The sequence below is a fragment of the Enhydra lutris genome, unplaced genomic scaffold, assembly GCF_002288905.1.
Source record: "Enhydra lutris kenyoni isolate GAN:26980312 unplaced genomic scaffold, ASM228890v2 scaffoldscaffold46, whole genome shotgun sequence".
Lineage (NCBI taxonomy): Eukaryota > Metazoa > Chordata > Mammalia > Carnivora > Mustelidae > Enhydra > Enhydra lutris.
Genome location: NW_019154130.1, coordinates 5,215,895 through 5,232,432, shown reverse-complemented (window position 1 = coordinate 5,232,432; position 16,538 = coordinate 5,215,895). Strand labels below are relative to the sequence as shown.

The following is a 16,538-nucleotide window of genomic DNA, read 5'->3' as shown; positions in this document are numbered from 1 at the left end:
CTCGCCTCTCTGCAAGGGGCAGATGGTGTCTGCACTCACAGCTGGGAGGGTGGGGAGGTCACCCCACTTTTCTGCCTCGATCCGCACCCTGCCCCCCACCCACACCCCCACCCTTGTACCCCTTGCCCTGTCTCCCTGTGGCCTCCCCGGCTCAGTGGCTTTTTGGCGGTGGTTGGGGATGAGGGGGTTGGCTTGTCCAGCACGGCATCCCCCTTCCTCCCGCACTGCCCTCTTCCCAGCGTGCTCACAGCTCTGTCACTGGTGTAGGACATGATGAACCAGGCCCGCCACGCCAGCTCCGGGGTGAAGCTGGAGGTGAATGAAAGGTGAGCCCTGCTCATGCCCCCCTCAGCCCCCCAGGTTCCCGGCTGTGCCGTCCAGCCTGCCCAGCTCTCTAGAAAGGCCTGGGAACAAGCAGGCACATCCCCCTGCCATGGGAGCCCCCCGGGGCTGAGCACCCATGTCGGGGCCCGGTAGTCGTTCACCAGAGGGCCGACTCCCTGGGGCCACACTGAAGATTCTTCTCTCCCCCCCATTTGTTCCCCTCAGGATCCTCAATTCCTGCACAGACCTGATGAAGGTGAGTGGCTGGCCGGGACCCCAGGCTGGACTGTGTGCCTGGGAAAGTCAGCGCAGCCATGAGCTGTGTTCTGGTCTTGGCAGGCCATCCGGCTCTTGGTGACAACATCCACCAGCCTGCAGAAGGAAATTGTGGAGAGCGGCCGGGTGAGTGAGGTCCCCCTCTGGTCTGCCCGTGCACCCCTGGATGGGCCAGGTGGGGTCCTTCCCTGTCAGGCCAGATTCCTGAAAGGGCCATGACCTCCGAGCCCTCTTCATCCCAGGCCACAACCCTCTTGGCTTCAGGGGATCTCTGGGCTCCTTTGGGCAGGAGCTCCTGGACCTGTGCAGTGATGAACCCCCCCCCCAAGAATGCACCCAGTGCCCCCCCCCCCCCCCCCCCCCCCCCCCCCCCCCCCGCCATGGCCCCTGGACGTCCTCTTGTGGTGGAGGTGAAGGCAGAGCGGCCGTGGGGATCCGTGGCCACCTGTGACATCGCTAACTGGTCCCTCTGCCCTGCCTTCCTGTCGCCACTAGGGGGCAGCCACGCAGCAGGAGTTTTATGCCAAGAACTCTAGGTGGACGGAAGGCCTCATCTCCGCCTCCAAGGCCGTGGGCTGGGGAGCCACGCAGCTGGTGTATGTCACCCCAGGTGGGGGGCAGCAGGGCGTGTGGTGCTCAGGGTCTGGGGAGGGAGTGTGGCGGTGGCCCGGTGGCTGCAGGGTCGGAGACCCAGGCCTGCCCGGCTCTGTCCGCAGGGAGTCGGCGGACAGGGTGGTGCTCCACACGGGCAAGTACGAAGAGCTCATCGTCTGCTCCCACGAGATCGCGGCCAGCACGGCCCAGCTCGTGGCAGCTTCCAAGGTGAGGCGCAGTGCGTGGCGGCCTCTCGCCTCTGGTCTGGGCTGTGGCCAACGTGTCCCCGTGTGCCAGAAAGCCTCTGTGCGGGGGCCTGAGCATGACCTGCCCCCCACGCCCCCAGGTGAAGGCAGACAAGCACAGCCCCCACCTGAGCCGCCTCCAGGAGTGCTCCCGCGCCGTCAACGAGATGGCCGCCAACGTGGTGGCCTCCAGCAAGTCTGGCCAGGAGCAGATCGAAGAGAGAGGTGCGTGTGGGCCCTGGTAGTAGCTGGGGTGGGGGCAGGCGCACAGACACTCACCCCTGCCCCCCGCCTGCTCTGACCACAGACACGATGGACTTCTCTGGCCTGTCCCTCATCAAGCTTAAGAAGCAGGAGATGGAGTCCCAGGTGAGTGTCTGCCCCTGTTCGGGGGCTGAACTCTGGGCAGGCGGGGGGCTGAACTCTGGGCAGGCGGGTGGCCCAGGCCGTGAGGCCATCCTGAGCGGGCTTGCGGGGCTGCAGGTCCGTGTCCTGGAGCTGGAGAAGACACTGGAGGCCGAGCGTGTGCGGCTGGGAGAGCTGCGGAAGCAGCACTACGTGTTGGCTGGTGCCGTGGGGACGCCCAGCGACGAGGATCCCGGCCGACCCAGTGCTGCCCCCCGCAGCGGGGCCTCCAAGAAGCCACCCCTGGCTCAGAAGCCCAGCGTGGCCCCCCGGCAGGACCACCAGGTGCCGGCGTCAGCGCCCGGGCAGGGCAGGGTCCTGGGCTGTGGTCTCTGTCTCTGCTCCCCAGTCTGCAGGGCACAGGGCCTTGGGGAAGTTGGGAACCTCTGACTGGGAGGAGCCAGTAACATGGGGAGGATGGTGGCAAGGGGAAGAGGGAGGCTGGGAGGCTGGTTCAAGGGACAGACGCAGGGGGCAAAGGGGAGGCAGGGTGTGTGGGGGCCTGGCCACGTCCACTGAGCCCCTCACCTCTGACTCCCGCAGCTCGACAAAAAGGACGGCGTCTACCCGGCTCAGCTCGTAAACTACTAGGCTCCCGAAGGATCCCGGTGGGGAGGCTAGCGGGCAGACCTGGGCCTTGTGTGGCCGCCCCGAATTGGCTCAGGAGCCTCCAAGGGGTGCAGCCCCCTGCCCCATGGCCAAGTTCAATGTCCCCGAGGCCCCCAGCCCTGGCTGAACCCACAGGATCAGAGATCGCGGCGGTTCTCTGGGACGTGAGTCTTCCAGCAGCGGGCACTCGTGGGACCAGCCGGAACCGAGCAGGCCTGAGCCACGGGCCTTCAGGAAATATATGGAACATTTGTAATTTTCAGAGTTAGAGCTTTCCTTCATGAGTCTGGATTCACTCTGGGGAGCAGGGCCCCTGGAGAGGGTGTCTGGGCAGGACCTCCCCTGCCTTTTGAACTCCAGGTCTGAGGTTACTAATGAATAACAAATCCCTGTTGGCTGCCGGGGCCTGGGCAAGATGTCACCTATCTGTGGCCTTCCTGGGGCACGGAGTCCTTGCAGACGGGCCCGGGGTGGTCTTGGACAAAGCAGCCCTGGTTCGGGGTGCCTCCCTGTGAGGCATCAGGGGCGGAGACAGAGGATGGCCCTTATCGGGGGTGGCCGGCCGGGCAGTGCAGCGCGGCACAGGTGCTGTGCTGCTGTCACTCCCGGAATCTCTTCTCCCACCTGTGGTGACCATCCTGTTCCTGGTTTTCATGCCCCTTCTTCTGCCCTAGAGGCCCTGTTCTGCGGGTTGCCCATCGCCTACCCCCTCCTCACCTCTACCCTCCTCTCAGTCTAGCCCGCCCTCCTGAAGGCCTCCCCAGCTCAGACACCAAAAGTCTGGGAACTAGGACGCCTGCGGGCCATTCTCTAAGCCAGAGGCACCTTGTGTCCCTAGGAAGCCTCCCCACCCCAACCCTCCACCCCCTGCTCCCAGCCGGGCTAGTGGCAGTCCCACTTGGAGGATTTGTAAGAATGTGTGTTCTTTGAGCCCCCACCCTGACTCCAGGGAGGCGCTGAGAGAAAAGGACCAGCACCGCGGGCCCCAGAAGCTTCCCTGTCCCCCCTGCCTCCCAGCGGTCCAATCCCAGCCATGTTCTGGAGGGGGGCACAAGGTCCAGCTTTTCTGCGTGCCTTTAGTATTTCCTTGTTGGAAGAGTCAGATGGGCAATAAAACGCACGTGGACCGTTGCCACCGCCCTCTGGTGAGGGGCCGCCACGCCTGGGCTGTTCATTTCTTTGGAGCCTGAATGTGTGACACGGGTTGGGAGACCATTAGCTTCTGCAGGGGACAGAGCGCCTGGAACCACGGAAGAGCTGCTTCTGGTTCTGCCAAGAAGTGCCCTGGCCTGCGTCCTGGGAGGTTTGGGACTTAAGGTCCCGGGACGGACGCCGGTGTGGTGAGTCGTTGGCTGGGGGCTTCCCGCTCCGGCCTCCCCGCCCCCTCAGCCCGCTCAGAAACCAGGCTGTTTTGTGAAGGGGAGGAGTGACCACGGAGTCCTGGCAGTTAAGAATGTCCCCCAGCTGGGGGCAGTGGCGGTGACCCTGAGTCCTCACTGGTCAGGGCTTGACCGGCGCAACCACACCGAGCCTTCCCCGAGAACCTACCTGGCCTCCGGGCTCCCAAGAGCACAGCTGGCTGTGCGGCCCCGCTTTCCCTGGGGATGCGGACGGCTCCCGGCCAGGCAGGCTGGCCTCGGCGCGCTGCCCGCAGAGTGCGCGCCCCCTTGCCCCGCAGGCCCCAGCCCTTGTGGAAGCGCCATCGTGCAGGTCGGGGAGACAAGAGCCCCACTCCCTGGGCCTGGCTTTCCCATGGGGTGAAGTGGGGCCCCGCCTCGCTCCAGCCTGGTTGGGAGGTCGGGGTGGGGCTGTCGAAGTGCTCTGAAACTCCCCGAACAGAACGGTGGGGCCGGAGCCTGGTTCTCATTGGTAAGGGAAAAGCGCTTCAGAACGACGTCAACGCAAGGGGCTCGGCTCCGCGGCACACAAACCGGTGCAGACAGCCCCGCGTGGACCACACTCGCTCCGGATCCGGAGAACTGCTAGCCCGACTCGACGCAAACCTGCCCCTGGAAGCCGTGGGGCCGGACCTCTGCAACCCCCACCCCCACCGTGCCCCCCGACCTCCTAAGCACAGGGGCCCCGAGTGGGGAGGTGAGGATCAAACAAAGCTGGGCTGGCGAGAAGCCACCGAGCACACAGCCCCGTCTAGCAAGTGCCCCCCACAGAAGGCTACAAATCGAGTTCGAAGCTTCCTAAGCAGCCACCAGGGAAAGAGCAACTGTCAGACACAAATTCCCAAAAGAGCAAACGGATTCCTCAGGCAGAGCCTTCCTCTTCCTCCCAGGACCACCCCAGCAGTGTCCCTCACATGTCCTCCTGGAGCATGGAGGAGCAGGGGCTGGCAGCACTCCTGTTCTGGGGGACGCAGTGAGGAAAGTCCCTCCCAGGGCACCACAGCCCCCAGGGGGGTGGGGGGGGGCGCTGAGGGGCTGGCGGGGTGCAGCCCTGGAGGCAGGGTCCCTCTCCCAGCCTCGAGAGGGAAGCAGCACCTACCTCCACCTGGGACCGTTGGGGGGGCTCTGGGCTCCAGAACAAAAGGTCCCCTATCCAATTCGGTCATTTGAAACAGTCAAGGGCCTGAGTGTCCCCGAGCAGTGCCGTCTGTGCTGGTGATCCGCAGGACAGGGCCTGAGAGACTGAACCCGGAAGCCCGGGGCAGAGTGCGGACCCTGTGGACCCGCTCTCCCCCCTTTCCTCCTGGCTGGGGGATTGCGCAGCAGCACAAAACGCACTCCGAGTGCTAGGGCCCAGTCCAAGCAGACACGCAAACCCTTGAGGCGGCTTCCCGGCTTTGACACAAAGTCCACCTCCCTCTCGGAACTGATCACGGAGCGTCTAGAACCAAATACACCACGAACAGCCCCAAGTAACGAAATGCCAGGACCGTTGTTGATTCTGTTTATTACGAGGGTCCTCCAGCCTTACAGCCCCGGCCCGGCAGCGCCGTCCCCACATCCACAGCGAGGTCACCGGGCAGGGCGGTAAACCGGCCCCTGGCGTTACAGTGACAATGTAGGGTGTCCCTGCCAGGGGAACCGAAGACCAAGCGTGGTGGCCTCACCCCAGGCCTGCCGGGACAGACCTGCGCCGCCGTTCCGCTACCTGGGCCGGTGAGACCCCAAAGGGCCGGGAAGAGCGTGGGGTGCGGCAGAGCGGGAATTTGTTGGCACCATCCGATGATCTGGGCGCAGCAGAGACGCTGCTGGGGTCCCTCTGTCCCCCTCCTGCCCGGAGGCCCCCGCCGAGGAAGAGATTGGCTACAGGACCCTGGTCCACCGTGGGACAGGCTGCTTCCGCCGGCAGTGCCCCGACCAAGCCTCTCGGGGAGCAAAGCCACTCGTGGGAGCTGCCCCTCCGCCTGCCCAGCCTGGGGGCCTGCAGGGGAGCCGGGGCCGGCCCCTCACTGGCACCAGGGGGAAACTAAGGCACAGCACAGGCACCCACAGGTGTGACCATACACTGCTCGTAAAAAAGGAAATGGCATTCACTTCTGTACTTCACTCTGCTCAAAACAATATGTGCATTTTTATAAAGTTTCCCTGAATGGTCTTGTGTCCAAAAAGTTTTCTTTGCCAATATAAAACAGGAAAATTACAGACATAGTAAAAATACCAGGGGAGTATTTCTTTGTAGAAACCGTCCGGGGTGGCCGCGGCAGGGGAGAGGGGGAGCAGGGCTCATCGCCGTGCAAGGCCCAGCTCAGACCCATCTCCTCCGGCCTGGCTGCCACACGGGGCTTCAAAGGACTGGCCACCCCTGCCCCCCAGATTCAGTAAGCACCTTCCAGGCAGCCCACCTGGCCCACCCTGACCAGGGACTGTGGCGTGTAGTGGGCGAGCCCGTGTGGCCCAGTCTTTCGCAAACGAAGCAGAAACGATGGAACATGCTCATTAAATGAACCCACGAGGGGAGGACCACGGTTCCAGGTGGGGAGGGAGGGCGCTCTTCCCCCAGACGGAGAAGTCCGTCAACGTTACAAGACTTAGAAATCACACCGAAAACAAACCCACGCGACCGCGGCGGAGGCCTTGCACACACAACCCCCGGGTACCAAACCGGGTCCTACGGCTACTTACCGCTGACCTACTAGTTCTAAAATCAAATGGGTGCGCTGGCCCAGGGCACCAGCACCCTGGTCCTCACAGCCTGTGCGTGCAGAGGCCCGGCCGGCAGGTGCGGCCTCCCAGGCAGGACGGGGGAGGCTCACTGGAGGATGAAGCCGGGCTGGTGTGGCGGCAGCCGCGGCGGGGGTCTCTGGGGGAGAGCGGGCGGGTATGGAGACACGAACTGCATGGAGAATCCTTGCTGGGGGGGCAGGCCCACGCGGGGGGGCAGGGGCGGGCACTGGGATCCCGGGTACGGGAGCGCCTGTCCTGAGCCCATGGCGGCGGTAAATGGCGTGGCCAAGCGTCCTGCAGGCACCGGAGGCGGAGGCGGGGGGATGCGCCGAGGTAACATGGAGGGGGGCCCACTGGCCTCTGAGGTAGGGTAGGGCAGGGGGGCGGCGGGCACCGGCTCGGGCACCCTGGGCAGCAGCGGGGCCGGCGCAGAGGCCTGCGGAAGTCTCTGCCCCTTCAGCACCAGCTCCTGGAGCTTCTCGATTTTCACTCTTCGCGTGTGGGCCAGTTTCCGCTGGCTCTGATAGACATCGATGAAGGAGTCCAAAGGAAGCTCTCCGTCCAGAAACTTCTCTGCCATGTTCTGAAAGTGGCAGGAGAACAGATTACGGGGACAGGTCAGCCCCCAGGGAAGGAAGCTCCCTTCACCGCCCAGGGAGAGGCAGCACCCAGCCTCCTTCCATCCCGTCCCCCACTTATCCCACCCGCCACGCGCTCCCCACTGCAGACCGCAGACCTCAGAGGAGGCCCCCACCCGCCGCAGAGAGAAGGGGAAAGAGGCAGCTGGTCCAGGCCGCCTGCCGCGCCCCATGAGCTGCACACGGCTGCAGGCCCAAGGGGGAGCCAGCCTCAGAGGAAGCGGGCTCAGCCCCGAGCTGCTGGGCTTCTGCTGGGCTTCGAGGCGCAGAGGAAACCACCCCACCCGCTTCCCACGCTCTCACCGAGCAGCCGGAGCCGCATCCTTCCTCCCGCCAGCTGCTCCCTCACAGACACGCCCCCAACGGGCTCAGGGGGCCAAAGCAGGCTCGTCCCCACCAGGGCCCCCACCCAAGCCCAGCGGTGAACTCGACCATGCGGCCGAACCTTGCTACGATTGTGCAACGTTTGACCCTTACTCAGGCCGTATCTCTTAGTGAGGCTCCAACCCTGAGCGCTCCACGGCCGCACAGACTCCGCCCCGCGCGCGGATCGGAGCCCCCGGTCCTTGGCAGCCCTGGCCAGCGCGGACTCGCAGGACGGTGCACACCCGCCGCTGGAGCACCGGACCCACTACCGCCCCCTGGCTGCGGAGCAACGGGCCGCCCACCGGCTCCCAAAGTGGCCCAGACCCTGGCAACTGTGCTCTGGGGCCCCGCGCCCACACTGGCTGGCTTTACCTCGGTGTCTTCCTCAATCTTGGCCCCTTCGGCCTGCAGGAGCGCCAGCAGCGTCTCCAGGGAAGCGCTGCTAGACTGCTGGTCTGGAAGAAGCAAGAGGCATGATGAGAGGAGGGGGCGGCCGGGCCACAGCCCCTCAAGCCGCTCTAGAACACCCCCAGACTCCGTGCCACCCTCCTCTCAAAGAGGGGCGCGTTTTAACTGGGAAGGTAGCAGCCGGCTTTCCAGGAAGCAAGGCCTTAAAATCCAGGAGGAAGGAGCACACAGGACAAAGCAGGACAGACTCAGGGCTGCGCCACGCATCCCACACCCCATGTCACCGTCACCGGCCCTACAGAGGCTTGTCACCCAACATGTGAGATGACCGGAACCGCCCCACACAGATCTCGGCTGTATTCATTTCTGAGTGGTAACGTACATCGACCAGGAGGAATTTAAGCCCAGGACCTCAGTTTTCTCAAGTGTATAAACCCCAAGCACCACCGCCCAGATCAGGATACAGAACACGCACAAAGGCTCCCCAGGCCCGCTCCCAGAGACCGCCCCTGAGGCAGCCCCGATGCCCGGCCCTGCCTGGCTGGGAGGCTCACGGGAGCACATCACCCAGGGCGAGCTCTGTGCTGGCTCCGGTCCCCCCCCACCGCAGACCTGACAGCCCCTCGCCTCCCTCAGTGTCCACTGTGCGGAGACCAGACTCACGGACCCAGCCTTCTGCACACGGACATGCAGGCGGTTTCCACACTCGGCCGTTACCAACAAAGCTACCACGAGCACCCTCGGGCCCATCCGTCTCTGCCGGCGGCACACCCGGGGCGGACTGGCTGGATCAGAGTGAGCACAGGGCGCCTTCAGGTAGGTCCTGCCAAACCACTTTTCCCAAGGTGCTTTTTACCGATCTACATCACAACGCACGTCCTCCAGCCAGGGAAGAACCCCTCTGTCGGGCCTGCCTCCGAGCTTGCACTGGGGTGGCACAGCGCTGGGGGCGACCCCGTACCAGGCCTCCCGTCCGCCTCACTGGAGGGCGGGCTTTTACCCCTCCTTCCCCGCAGCGGCCCGGAAAGCCACGCAGAGCCCGCGCGACCCCATACTCTGTTCCTACAGCTCCGTCATGACCGTCAATCGAAGTGTGACGTTACGATGACACGTCCCCACGAGGAGTACATCTGAACATTAACCCTGTGTTAGTGTTAGTGGGCCTGGCCCACAGGAGAGACCGCGCTCTCCTGATGATTCAGAACATGACTTTTCTGGGCTGTTTGCACAAGGTGAAATTTTGTCTGAAAAGTGGCTAAGTCTCTTCTCTAAGCAGGCAGAATGATTCTGTAAGTTAACTTTCTCTGTGGCATGACCCAGGGTCTCGACCTGGAACTTTCCCGCGGGGACGCTGCTCTCCCCGCGACCCAACAGCTTGCAAACGTGCCCTTCCCTCCACTCTTCATTCTTGCAAGGATCACCCTGGAAAAGTTACCTAATTTGGTCTTCTTTATCTGATAGGCTTCAAAGAGAACCTGGAGTTCCTGGTATTTTTGGGTCAAACGTGCTTTCAGGGCGTCGAGCTGGGGCTGGTACAGGAGGTTTTCTTCCGCCAGGCTCCGGTTGCCGGCGAGCGTCATTTCTTTGTTGAGCTGAACATTCTGCGTCTGCAAGGAACACGGCACGATGAGAACCAATGGGTGTCAGCTCACAGACCCGTCCCCCGGGGCTCCCCACACCCCCCCACCCCACACACAGCTGCCACATGCTTCCCGCGGCCTGGCGCCCGGCCAAGACCCTGAGACCGCATGCGGGCCACTCCGGGCCCAGACTCCAGCCCCTCTGGGTTTCCAGCATGGACGCAGCTCCCTGTTCTCAAGAGCAAAGCCACTTCCGTTCCGACAACTCGCAGACGGGCGGCCGTGTGACTTGCCCAGGCTCTCTGCTCCGCTAGCGGCGCGGGGGCTGGGATGCCTTCCTCCTCCCTGCGCTTGCAGGACTCAACAGCTGTGCACATTCAGGGCGAGATCAGTTCCAAACCCGCTTCTGCAGCTCCACAGGAAGTCAGGGAATCACGTTTAACAGCAGAGAACCAGCCGGCATGATGTCAATCCAGGCCCAGTCATCAGGCTCAGAGATCAAACACGAAAGCCTGACACCCCCGGGGATGAATTCCGCTTACAGTGACCCTGCTCGCTCTCCCACGCCCACCTCTGGCTCCTCCTCGACTGGGAGGACGGCGGGAGTCCTCCCGGCTCCAGATCCAAGGCTGGGGCGGATCTGCCTGTCCGGCGTGACTTGGGAGGAAGCCGTGGCGCCCCAGACCACAAGGGTGAGGGAAAGTGGACGGGTCTGAGACAAGGTGAAGCATTTCTAACAAAACTCAGCAACGCTATGCTCAAAGAAAACCCCAAACACAGGGTCCGCCACCCGTGCTGGCTGGCGACTGGCCTCCGCCACCACTGCCTGCCTCGGCAGCCGCACTGCGCGGACCTGAGGCCTCCACGGAGCACCGTCCTGCCCCGCTGTGCTCGTAGCTTCCCAGCAGCCCGAAGCCGTTACCTCGTTTCCCCCTGATATCTGCTGCCACCGCACCCAGGCTATTTTCGCCGACTTCCTTCCTCCTGAGAGTCTGGGTGCAGATTTCCCACTGCGTGGCCTCCCGCTCCCGCCAAGCCCACCCAGGGTGCCAGGCCTGCTCCCGAAGCGGTCTGCACCCGCGCACCCATTGCACACGCGCCCTGGCCCCCGGTCCCCACAGCAGACACGGGGTACCTTCCACACCCAGGAGCTGGGCCAGGGCCCTAAAAATTTGGCTTGCCTTAAAACGGGATTTAAATTAAGGATTTAAATTAAGACAGAAACTTGAGCCTCTAGCTCACCGCTACAACGTGAGTGCAGCAGAAACACCCTCCTCCTGCTGCTTCCAGCCGGCAGGGAGAGTCGGGGCCCTCGTGTAGCGCAGAGTGCCGGGAGCTGCTGCGCGAGAGGCTCTCCTTCTACTGTTAAGCCAGCTGGGAGAACAAACAAGCATAAACCTTGTCTAGTCCACTCAAGACCACAGCTCAGCAACTGCTTTTAAAACTAAACATGCAGGGGCGCCTGGGTGGCTCAGTGGGTTAAGCCGCTGCCTTCGGCTCAGGTCATGATCTCAGGGTCCTGGGATGGAGCCCCGCATCGGGCTCTCTGCTCAGCAGAGCCTGCATCACCCCTCTCTCTGTCAAATAAATAAAATCTTAAAAAAAAAAAAAAAACTAAAAACTAAACTAAACATGTAACTATCATGCGACCCAGAAACTGTACTCCTGGGCATTCACCCCTGGGGAAATGAAAACTTATGTTTACACAAAACCCTGCACGCAAATGTTCAACACGGCTTCATTTGTGACAGCCCAAACCCCGAAACCAGGCAGCCGTCGTCCACCGGGGGACAGACGGCAGCACCAAGCGCGCCCCATCCACGCCACGGAACACCGTCAGTCCTAAGGAAGGACGCCTGACACACATGGCAACTTGCAGGAGGCGCCAGGGAACCAAGCTGAGAGCGGAAAGCCAGCACGGGGGTCACACGCTCGAGGAGCCGGTGTACACCACGCTCCTGAGGGGGCAGTGGCAGAAATGGAGACAGCTGAGTGGTCGGGCAAGGACCTCAGGAAGAAGGCTCACGGGCACGGGATCTGCTCTCCCGGATCCGGACAGGGTCAATGCCACGGCTGTGAGGCTGTGGCACACGGGATCACTTTAGTTTCTTACAATCGCTTGTGAATCTACAACTACCTCAAAATTTAAATTCTAAATCAAGAAGCTGCTGAGTTTCTCTACAGCCCACCCCCTGGCACACCAGTCTCATCTGACAGCTGAGAAGGGGCAAGTTTTCAAGGCCACAGTCAGGCCCCAGCTGCCAGCACTCCAGCATTCAGACTCGATCTTCAGCCTTTGTTCAATAAACGCTGGCTGGGCAACAACTACTTGCCGAGCCGAAGGAGGCGCAGAGCACTGAGAGGAAGACGACGCTCCTACTGAGGCCTACAGACTCAGTCGTCACAACTGGAATGGACCTCAGCGGACCTTAGCCCGGTTAAACGGAACGGACCTTAGCACGCCCTCACTGCTGGGGTGCAGGGGACCTGGTCCCCACCTGCCCACCAGCCCTTCCCTCCACCGCCTCCGGAGCTCAGGTCTGCTCATCCCACAGGCTCCTTCTCGCGGGGCCCCACACCCATGTCGTCACTGCCACTGGCGACAATCGGCAAACAGGAAATTTGTGTCCCTGCTCACGGTCTCCCTCACCGAATGCTAACACAGGCAGGGTCTCGGTGTGCCAAACACCTCCCGGGGGTCACACAGTAGGGCTCTGCTGAGTCAGAGATCCTTCCCTAACCCCAAAGCTGGTCACTCAAGGCCAGGTCCGGCAAATAAGATGGACCATATACCGTGGAAGGGGGGACAAAGCTGTGTAGGACAAGCACCCAATGCCCCAAACCCTTGATGCAGACAGGCCCCCTGATCAAGGCCTCGAGACCGAGGCTGGGGCGGGGCGGTTCTCACACTGGATCTGAGGCTAATTCTGGAAGCAGGGTTTCCATCTTCAGCAGAGGCATGGCTGTGAGCAAAGATCTCTGTAGGGACCACGGAAAGGCGCTCGCATCCCAAAGCGCCTGCCTCCAACATGTGGTTAAAGGACTGCTCTTGCGCAGTGCTCCCCCGCGGCGGCCGGACCTGAGAACCACCGGAGGGGAGGGGTGCTGGCTGGCTCAGACCAACCCCGAGTCAGCCGAATCCTCCAGAAGGCCCAGGCCTGGGTCCGGCTATGCACGCCGCTCTGGTCTCCGTGTATAACACAGCTACAAAGAAATCTTATTCTCGTAGGGTCTCGAACAGGTCAAAAGCACATCTCCCGTGTGTTAGGAAGTCCTAGAAGAGAGCAGCCCAAAGCTGCACGGCTAGGATCGAAGGGCGCTCTGCTTGCACAGGACGCATGAAGGCTGGTGTAAGCCGCCAGCCAGCAAGGGCCCAATCAAAGGACAAGTGACACCCGTCACAGGCCATCATTTGTTTACAGCCTTTGGGTGTTCAGATATTTTTACGTCAGTAAATACCGGTAAGTTCTGAGTGGCTACCCAGAGCACATCCATGGCTCTCTCCAGGGGACAAGGCCAGGACAGCTTAGAAGCCCCTGCTAAAGCCAGCCCAGCCCCGAGAGCCTCAGAACACGCCCGGAATGCAGGATTCATGCAGAAACAGACTCTTTGCTCCGGAACACTCCTTTCTGCCGCTCAGATTGGAAATGGGGAGGAAAGAGCCAGTCTTGTTCCATCATTTGCAAAGCAAAGGCGACCTGGCTGGAACGGCCTTGGCCCTCTCCGTGGGGACGGCACAAGCACGCTCAGCAAGGCCAAGCGACAGCCGCCGTGGGCGACACCCAGCCCAGCCCCACACCTCCCATAAGACCGAGCCCAGCCTGGGCGCCTGACTGGATCCGGGCCGTGAACCTGAGAACGCCTGTGGGGTCACCACGGTGCAGGAGGCCGGTCACAGGGCCACCAGACCCCGGGGACAGAAAACCGTGCTGCTGACCTCTCCATGGTTCTCATGAGCCTTTTTGTCAACCACAGAGAAACCCTTTCAGGAAGCAGCCCCGCTGTGGTAAGGACACGTTTTTAAATCACGGACTCCAGTTTCCTTTTCTGCTCCTAATCCCAGAAAAACAAGATGCAGGATTGTAGCCGGCGGAGCAGCACCCCAGTTCTCTCCTCCCTTCCACCTCTCCCCCTCCACGAGCGGTCTGGACTGATGTTCACGCCAAGTTAACAACAGCAACCTCTCAACGATTTTCTTTTTTAAACTTTCCTATTTCTCCTTGTACATGGTGCCTAATTCACTACAAGCATGCATGAGTTTACAGGAAGAAAGCTGTTTTTAAAACAACCTGTTAGTACTAGAACCAGAAGAGCAGAGGCTCTAGAAAAATAAGCTGTTTCAAATTAAAAAAAAAAAAAGGGTGACACAGGTGAAGGGGATTAAGAGATACAGACTTGAGTTCCACATTTGTGTTGGAGGCAGAGAGTACAGCAGAGGGAACACAGTGATACTGTAACAACGCGGGAAGGGGACAGATGGGGACCACGCTTATCCTGGTGGCTGAATCATCTGCACACGCGTCCGAGCACTACGTGCTCCGCCTGAAACGGATGACGTTACAGGGCAGCAACAGACAAAAATAAGGACCGTCGACCACATATCACACACATCACACACACACACACACTCTCCCTCTCTCTCCCACTTCAGAAAAAGAAAACCGGGTGCCTGGTGGCTCAGTCGTTAGGCGGCTGCCTTCGGCTCAGGTCGTGATCCCAGGGTCCTGGGATCGAGTCCCACATCGGGCTCCCTGCTCGGTGGGAAGCCTGCTTCTCCCTGTCCCACTGCCCCTGCTTGTGTTCCCTCTCTCGCTGTGTCTCTCTGTCAAATACATAAATAAAATCTTTAAGAAAAAAGAAAGAAGGAGAAAGAAAACGAGGTATTTTAGACATGCTCGTCCAGGCAGAAACGTGAAGACCCCTTTGTCTCCGGCGATGCTCACGTTAATCCAGGAAGGTCCCGCAGCCCGCACGTGCTACCTCACACGCAGGCCGTTCTGTCTGAATCTGGGCTGGGGAAGTGTAGTCAGAAATAAAGTTGGTGTGGAAGAGACCGTATCAACCGTCCTCTGGGTCACACGCGCAACGGTCACCGCTGCGAGGCACAGGGACGGAAGCCGCCGGCGCCCTGCCAGCCGGCGCTGGGTCGGAGGTCTGAGCTCTGCGGAGGTCTCCCAAACCAGACGCTTCCACAGTGTACCGTGGTTTGGCAGCGAACTGTAGGAGGAGACTCAGGACGACGGCGACTGCTCTGAAGCAAGACTGCCCACCACTGCAGAGAAACCGGCGACACGGAACACACGCGGGGACACCTCAGCCGGGAGCTGGCTTCACACAGCGCCGGCCTCTGCAGTGGCAACTCAGCCCTCCCCCGCCGGGAAAGCAGGTGGGAACGGGCGGCCGAGGGCACCACGGGACTGCAGTTTTAAAACGCTCGCAACTAGCAGGACCTCGGGGACGGCTTGCAACGGCCACAGCAAGATGCTCCAGCACAGTGGTGCGCGGGCTGCGCGGGTTCATGCGTTCATTCGTCAGGAAATACCAGTGAAGCACCTGCTCCCAGGTTCTGGGGAGCCCCTTACCAGAACGGTCTGTCCTGACCCTGAGGGTAGGTGGGCCCTGAGCGTCACGCTGCCCAACTCCAGGGGGCGCCAGACCCTGCGCACTGCAGCCCTGAACACAGACTGCATTTGCTCTTCAAATAAAGGGCTCAAAAGAGAAAAGAACAACAAAAGTCCAAATAGATATGAACTCAAAGACTTAAGTTACTGGTGATGTGAAAACTTCATGTTTCAACAGCATTTGCTAACATTTATTGAGCACCTACTGCATGCCTGGCATTGTGCCACCTTCTTTCTCTTCATGCATTTAAGCCCCTCAGCGAAGGGAAGGCCGGTCTGCCCCCATTTTACCCAGGAAAGAAACACAATCTCAGGGAGGTCTGAGAGAGCGGCAGAGTCTGGCGCGCCCGTGGGTGAGCAGAGGCACGAGGTGCAGTGTCAGGACACTCTCCCAGGGACGTTTTCTGCAGATTATGCCCCACGTGACCCGTAGCATCTCCCAGCCACGCACAGAGCTGATGTACTCTCATTTCTCTATTTTCAAGTTCTCGGGTTCACTCATCTGAATATCTTTTTTTTTTTTTTTTAAAGATTTTATTTATTTGTCAGAGAGAGAGAGGGAGAGAGAGCGAGCACAGGCAGACAGAATGGCAGGCAGAGGCAGAGGGAGAAGCAGGCTCCCTGCAGAGCAAGGAGCCCGGTGTGGGACTCGATCCCAGGACGCTGGGATCATGACCTGAGCCGAAGGCAGCTGCTTAACCAACTGAGCCACCCAGGCGTCCCTCATCTGAATATCTTTTACTTACCTTTTTATTGAGGATATTTTCAAACACGAAGGGAAAGTAGAGAGAGGAGTGTAGCGAGCCTGTGAACCTCGTCCCGGGTATGACAGCTACTGACGTGCGCCCGCCTGCTTCACTGAGCTACTCCCCGCTTTAAGATTTTATTTACTTATTTGGCAGAGAGAGAGAGCACAAGTAGGGGGAGCAGCAGAGGGAGAGGGAGAAGCGGGTTCCCCGCTGAGCAGGGAGCCCGATGTGGGGCTCGATCCCAGGACCCCGGGATCATGACCTGAGCCACCAGGCGCCCCCCTACTTTTTTCCTCAAGTATTTTAAAGCAAATTTCAGGCATCTTATCATTTCACCCTAACTTCAGTGTGTATCTTTAATACGGAAGAACTTTCTAACGATAATGCCATAATCACACAAAAGTTAACAATAACTCTCTGATTTCAACTTATGCATGTGTTGCTTGGAGCCCTTGTGTAAGGAGCTTCTGCCTCATCTAGCTGACCATCTGAAACCGTTTCCACAGGAAAAGCAGGAGGACTGTTTATTTCCACCACAACCTCCCCCCAGCCTTAAAGCAACTTTTAGAAGCCTGAGTTAATGATGAAGCAACCTCTGATAA

The 16,538-nt window shown here is 60.7% G+C and overlaps 2 protein-coding genes across 3 annotated transcripts in view; one reads left to right on the top strand and one right to left on the bottom strand.

The window, feature by feature from the left end:
* The window catches only part of LOC111156550 (huntingtin interacting protein 1 related), a 29,217-nt gene extending 23,214 nt beyond the window's left edge, over positions 1-6,003 (top strand). Inside the window, exons 24-32 of one of the 2 annotated variants that reach the window (XM_022517525.1) lie at positions 268-326; positions 550-580; positions 664-726; positions 1,096-1,196; positions 1,317-1,422; positions 1,541-1,664; positions 1,747-1,808; positions 1,923-2,129; positions 2,388-6,003. In XM_022517525.1, coding sequence (XP_022373233.1) covers positions 268-326; positions 550-580; positions 664-726; positions 1,096-1,196; positions 1,317-1,422; positions 1,541-1,664; positions 1,747-1,808; positions 1,923-2,129; positions 2,388-2,435 — 801 coding nt within the window. In that variant the 3' untranslated portion in view covers positions 2,436-6,003. Of the gene's footprint in view, positions 1-267; positions 327-549; positions 581-663; positions 727-1,095; positions 1,211-1,316; positions 1,423-1,540; positions 1,665-1,746; positions 1,809-1,922; positions 2,130-2,387 lie in introns of those variants that run through there. The other variant, XM_022517526.1, reaches the window with a different exon arrangement.
* LOC111156552 (VPS37B, ESCRT-I subunit) overlaps positions 5,341-16,538 on the bottom strand; it is a 25,695-nt gene continuing 14,497 nt past the window's right edge. Inside the window, exons 2-4 of the mRNA XM_022517527.1 lie at positions 9,422-9,593; positions 7,951-8,033; positions 5,341-7,157 (exon numbers count right to left, since the gene is read on the bottom strand). Of these exons, the coding sequence (XP_022373235.1) occupies positions 6,660-7,157; positions 7,951-8,033; positions 9,422-9,593 (753 nt within the window). The 3' untranslated portion in view covers positions 5,341-6,659. The remainder of the gene's footprint in view (positions 7,158-7,950; positions 8,034-9,421; positions 9,594-16,538) is intronic.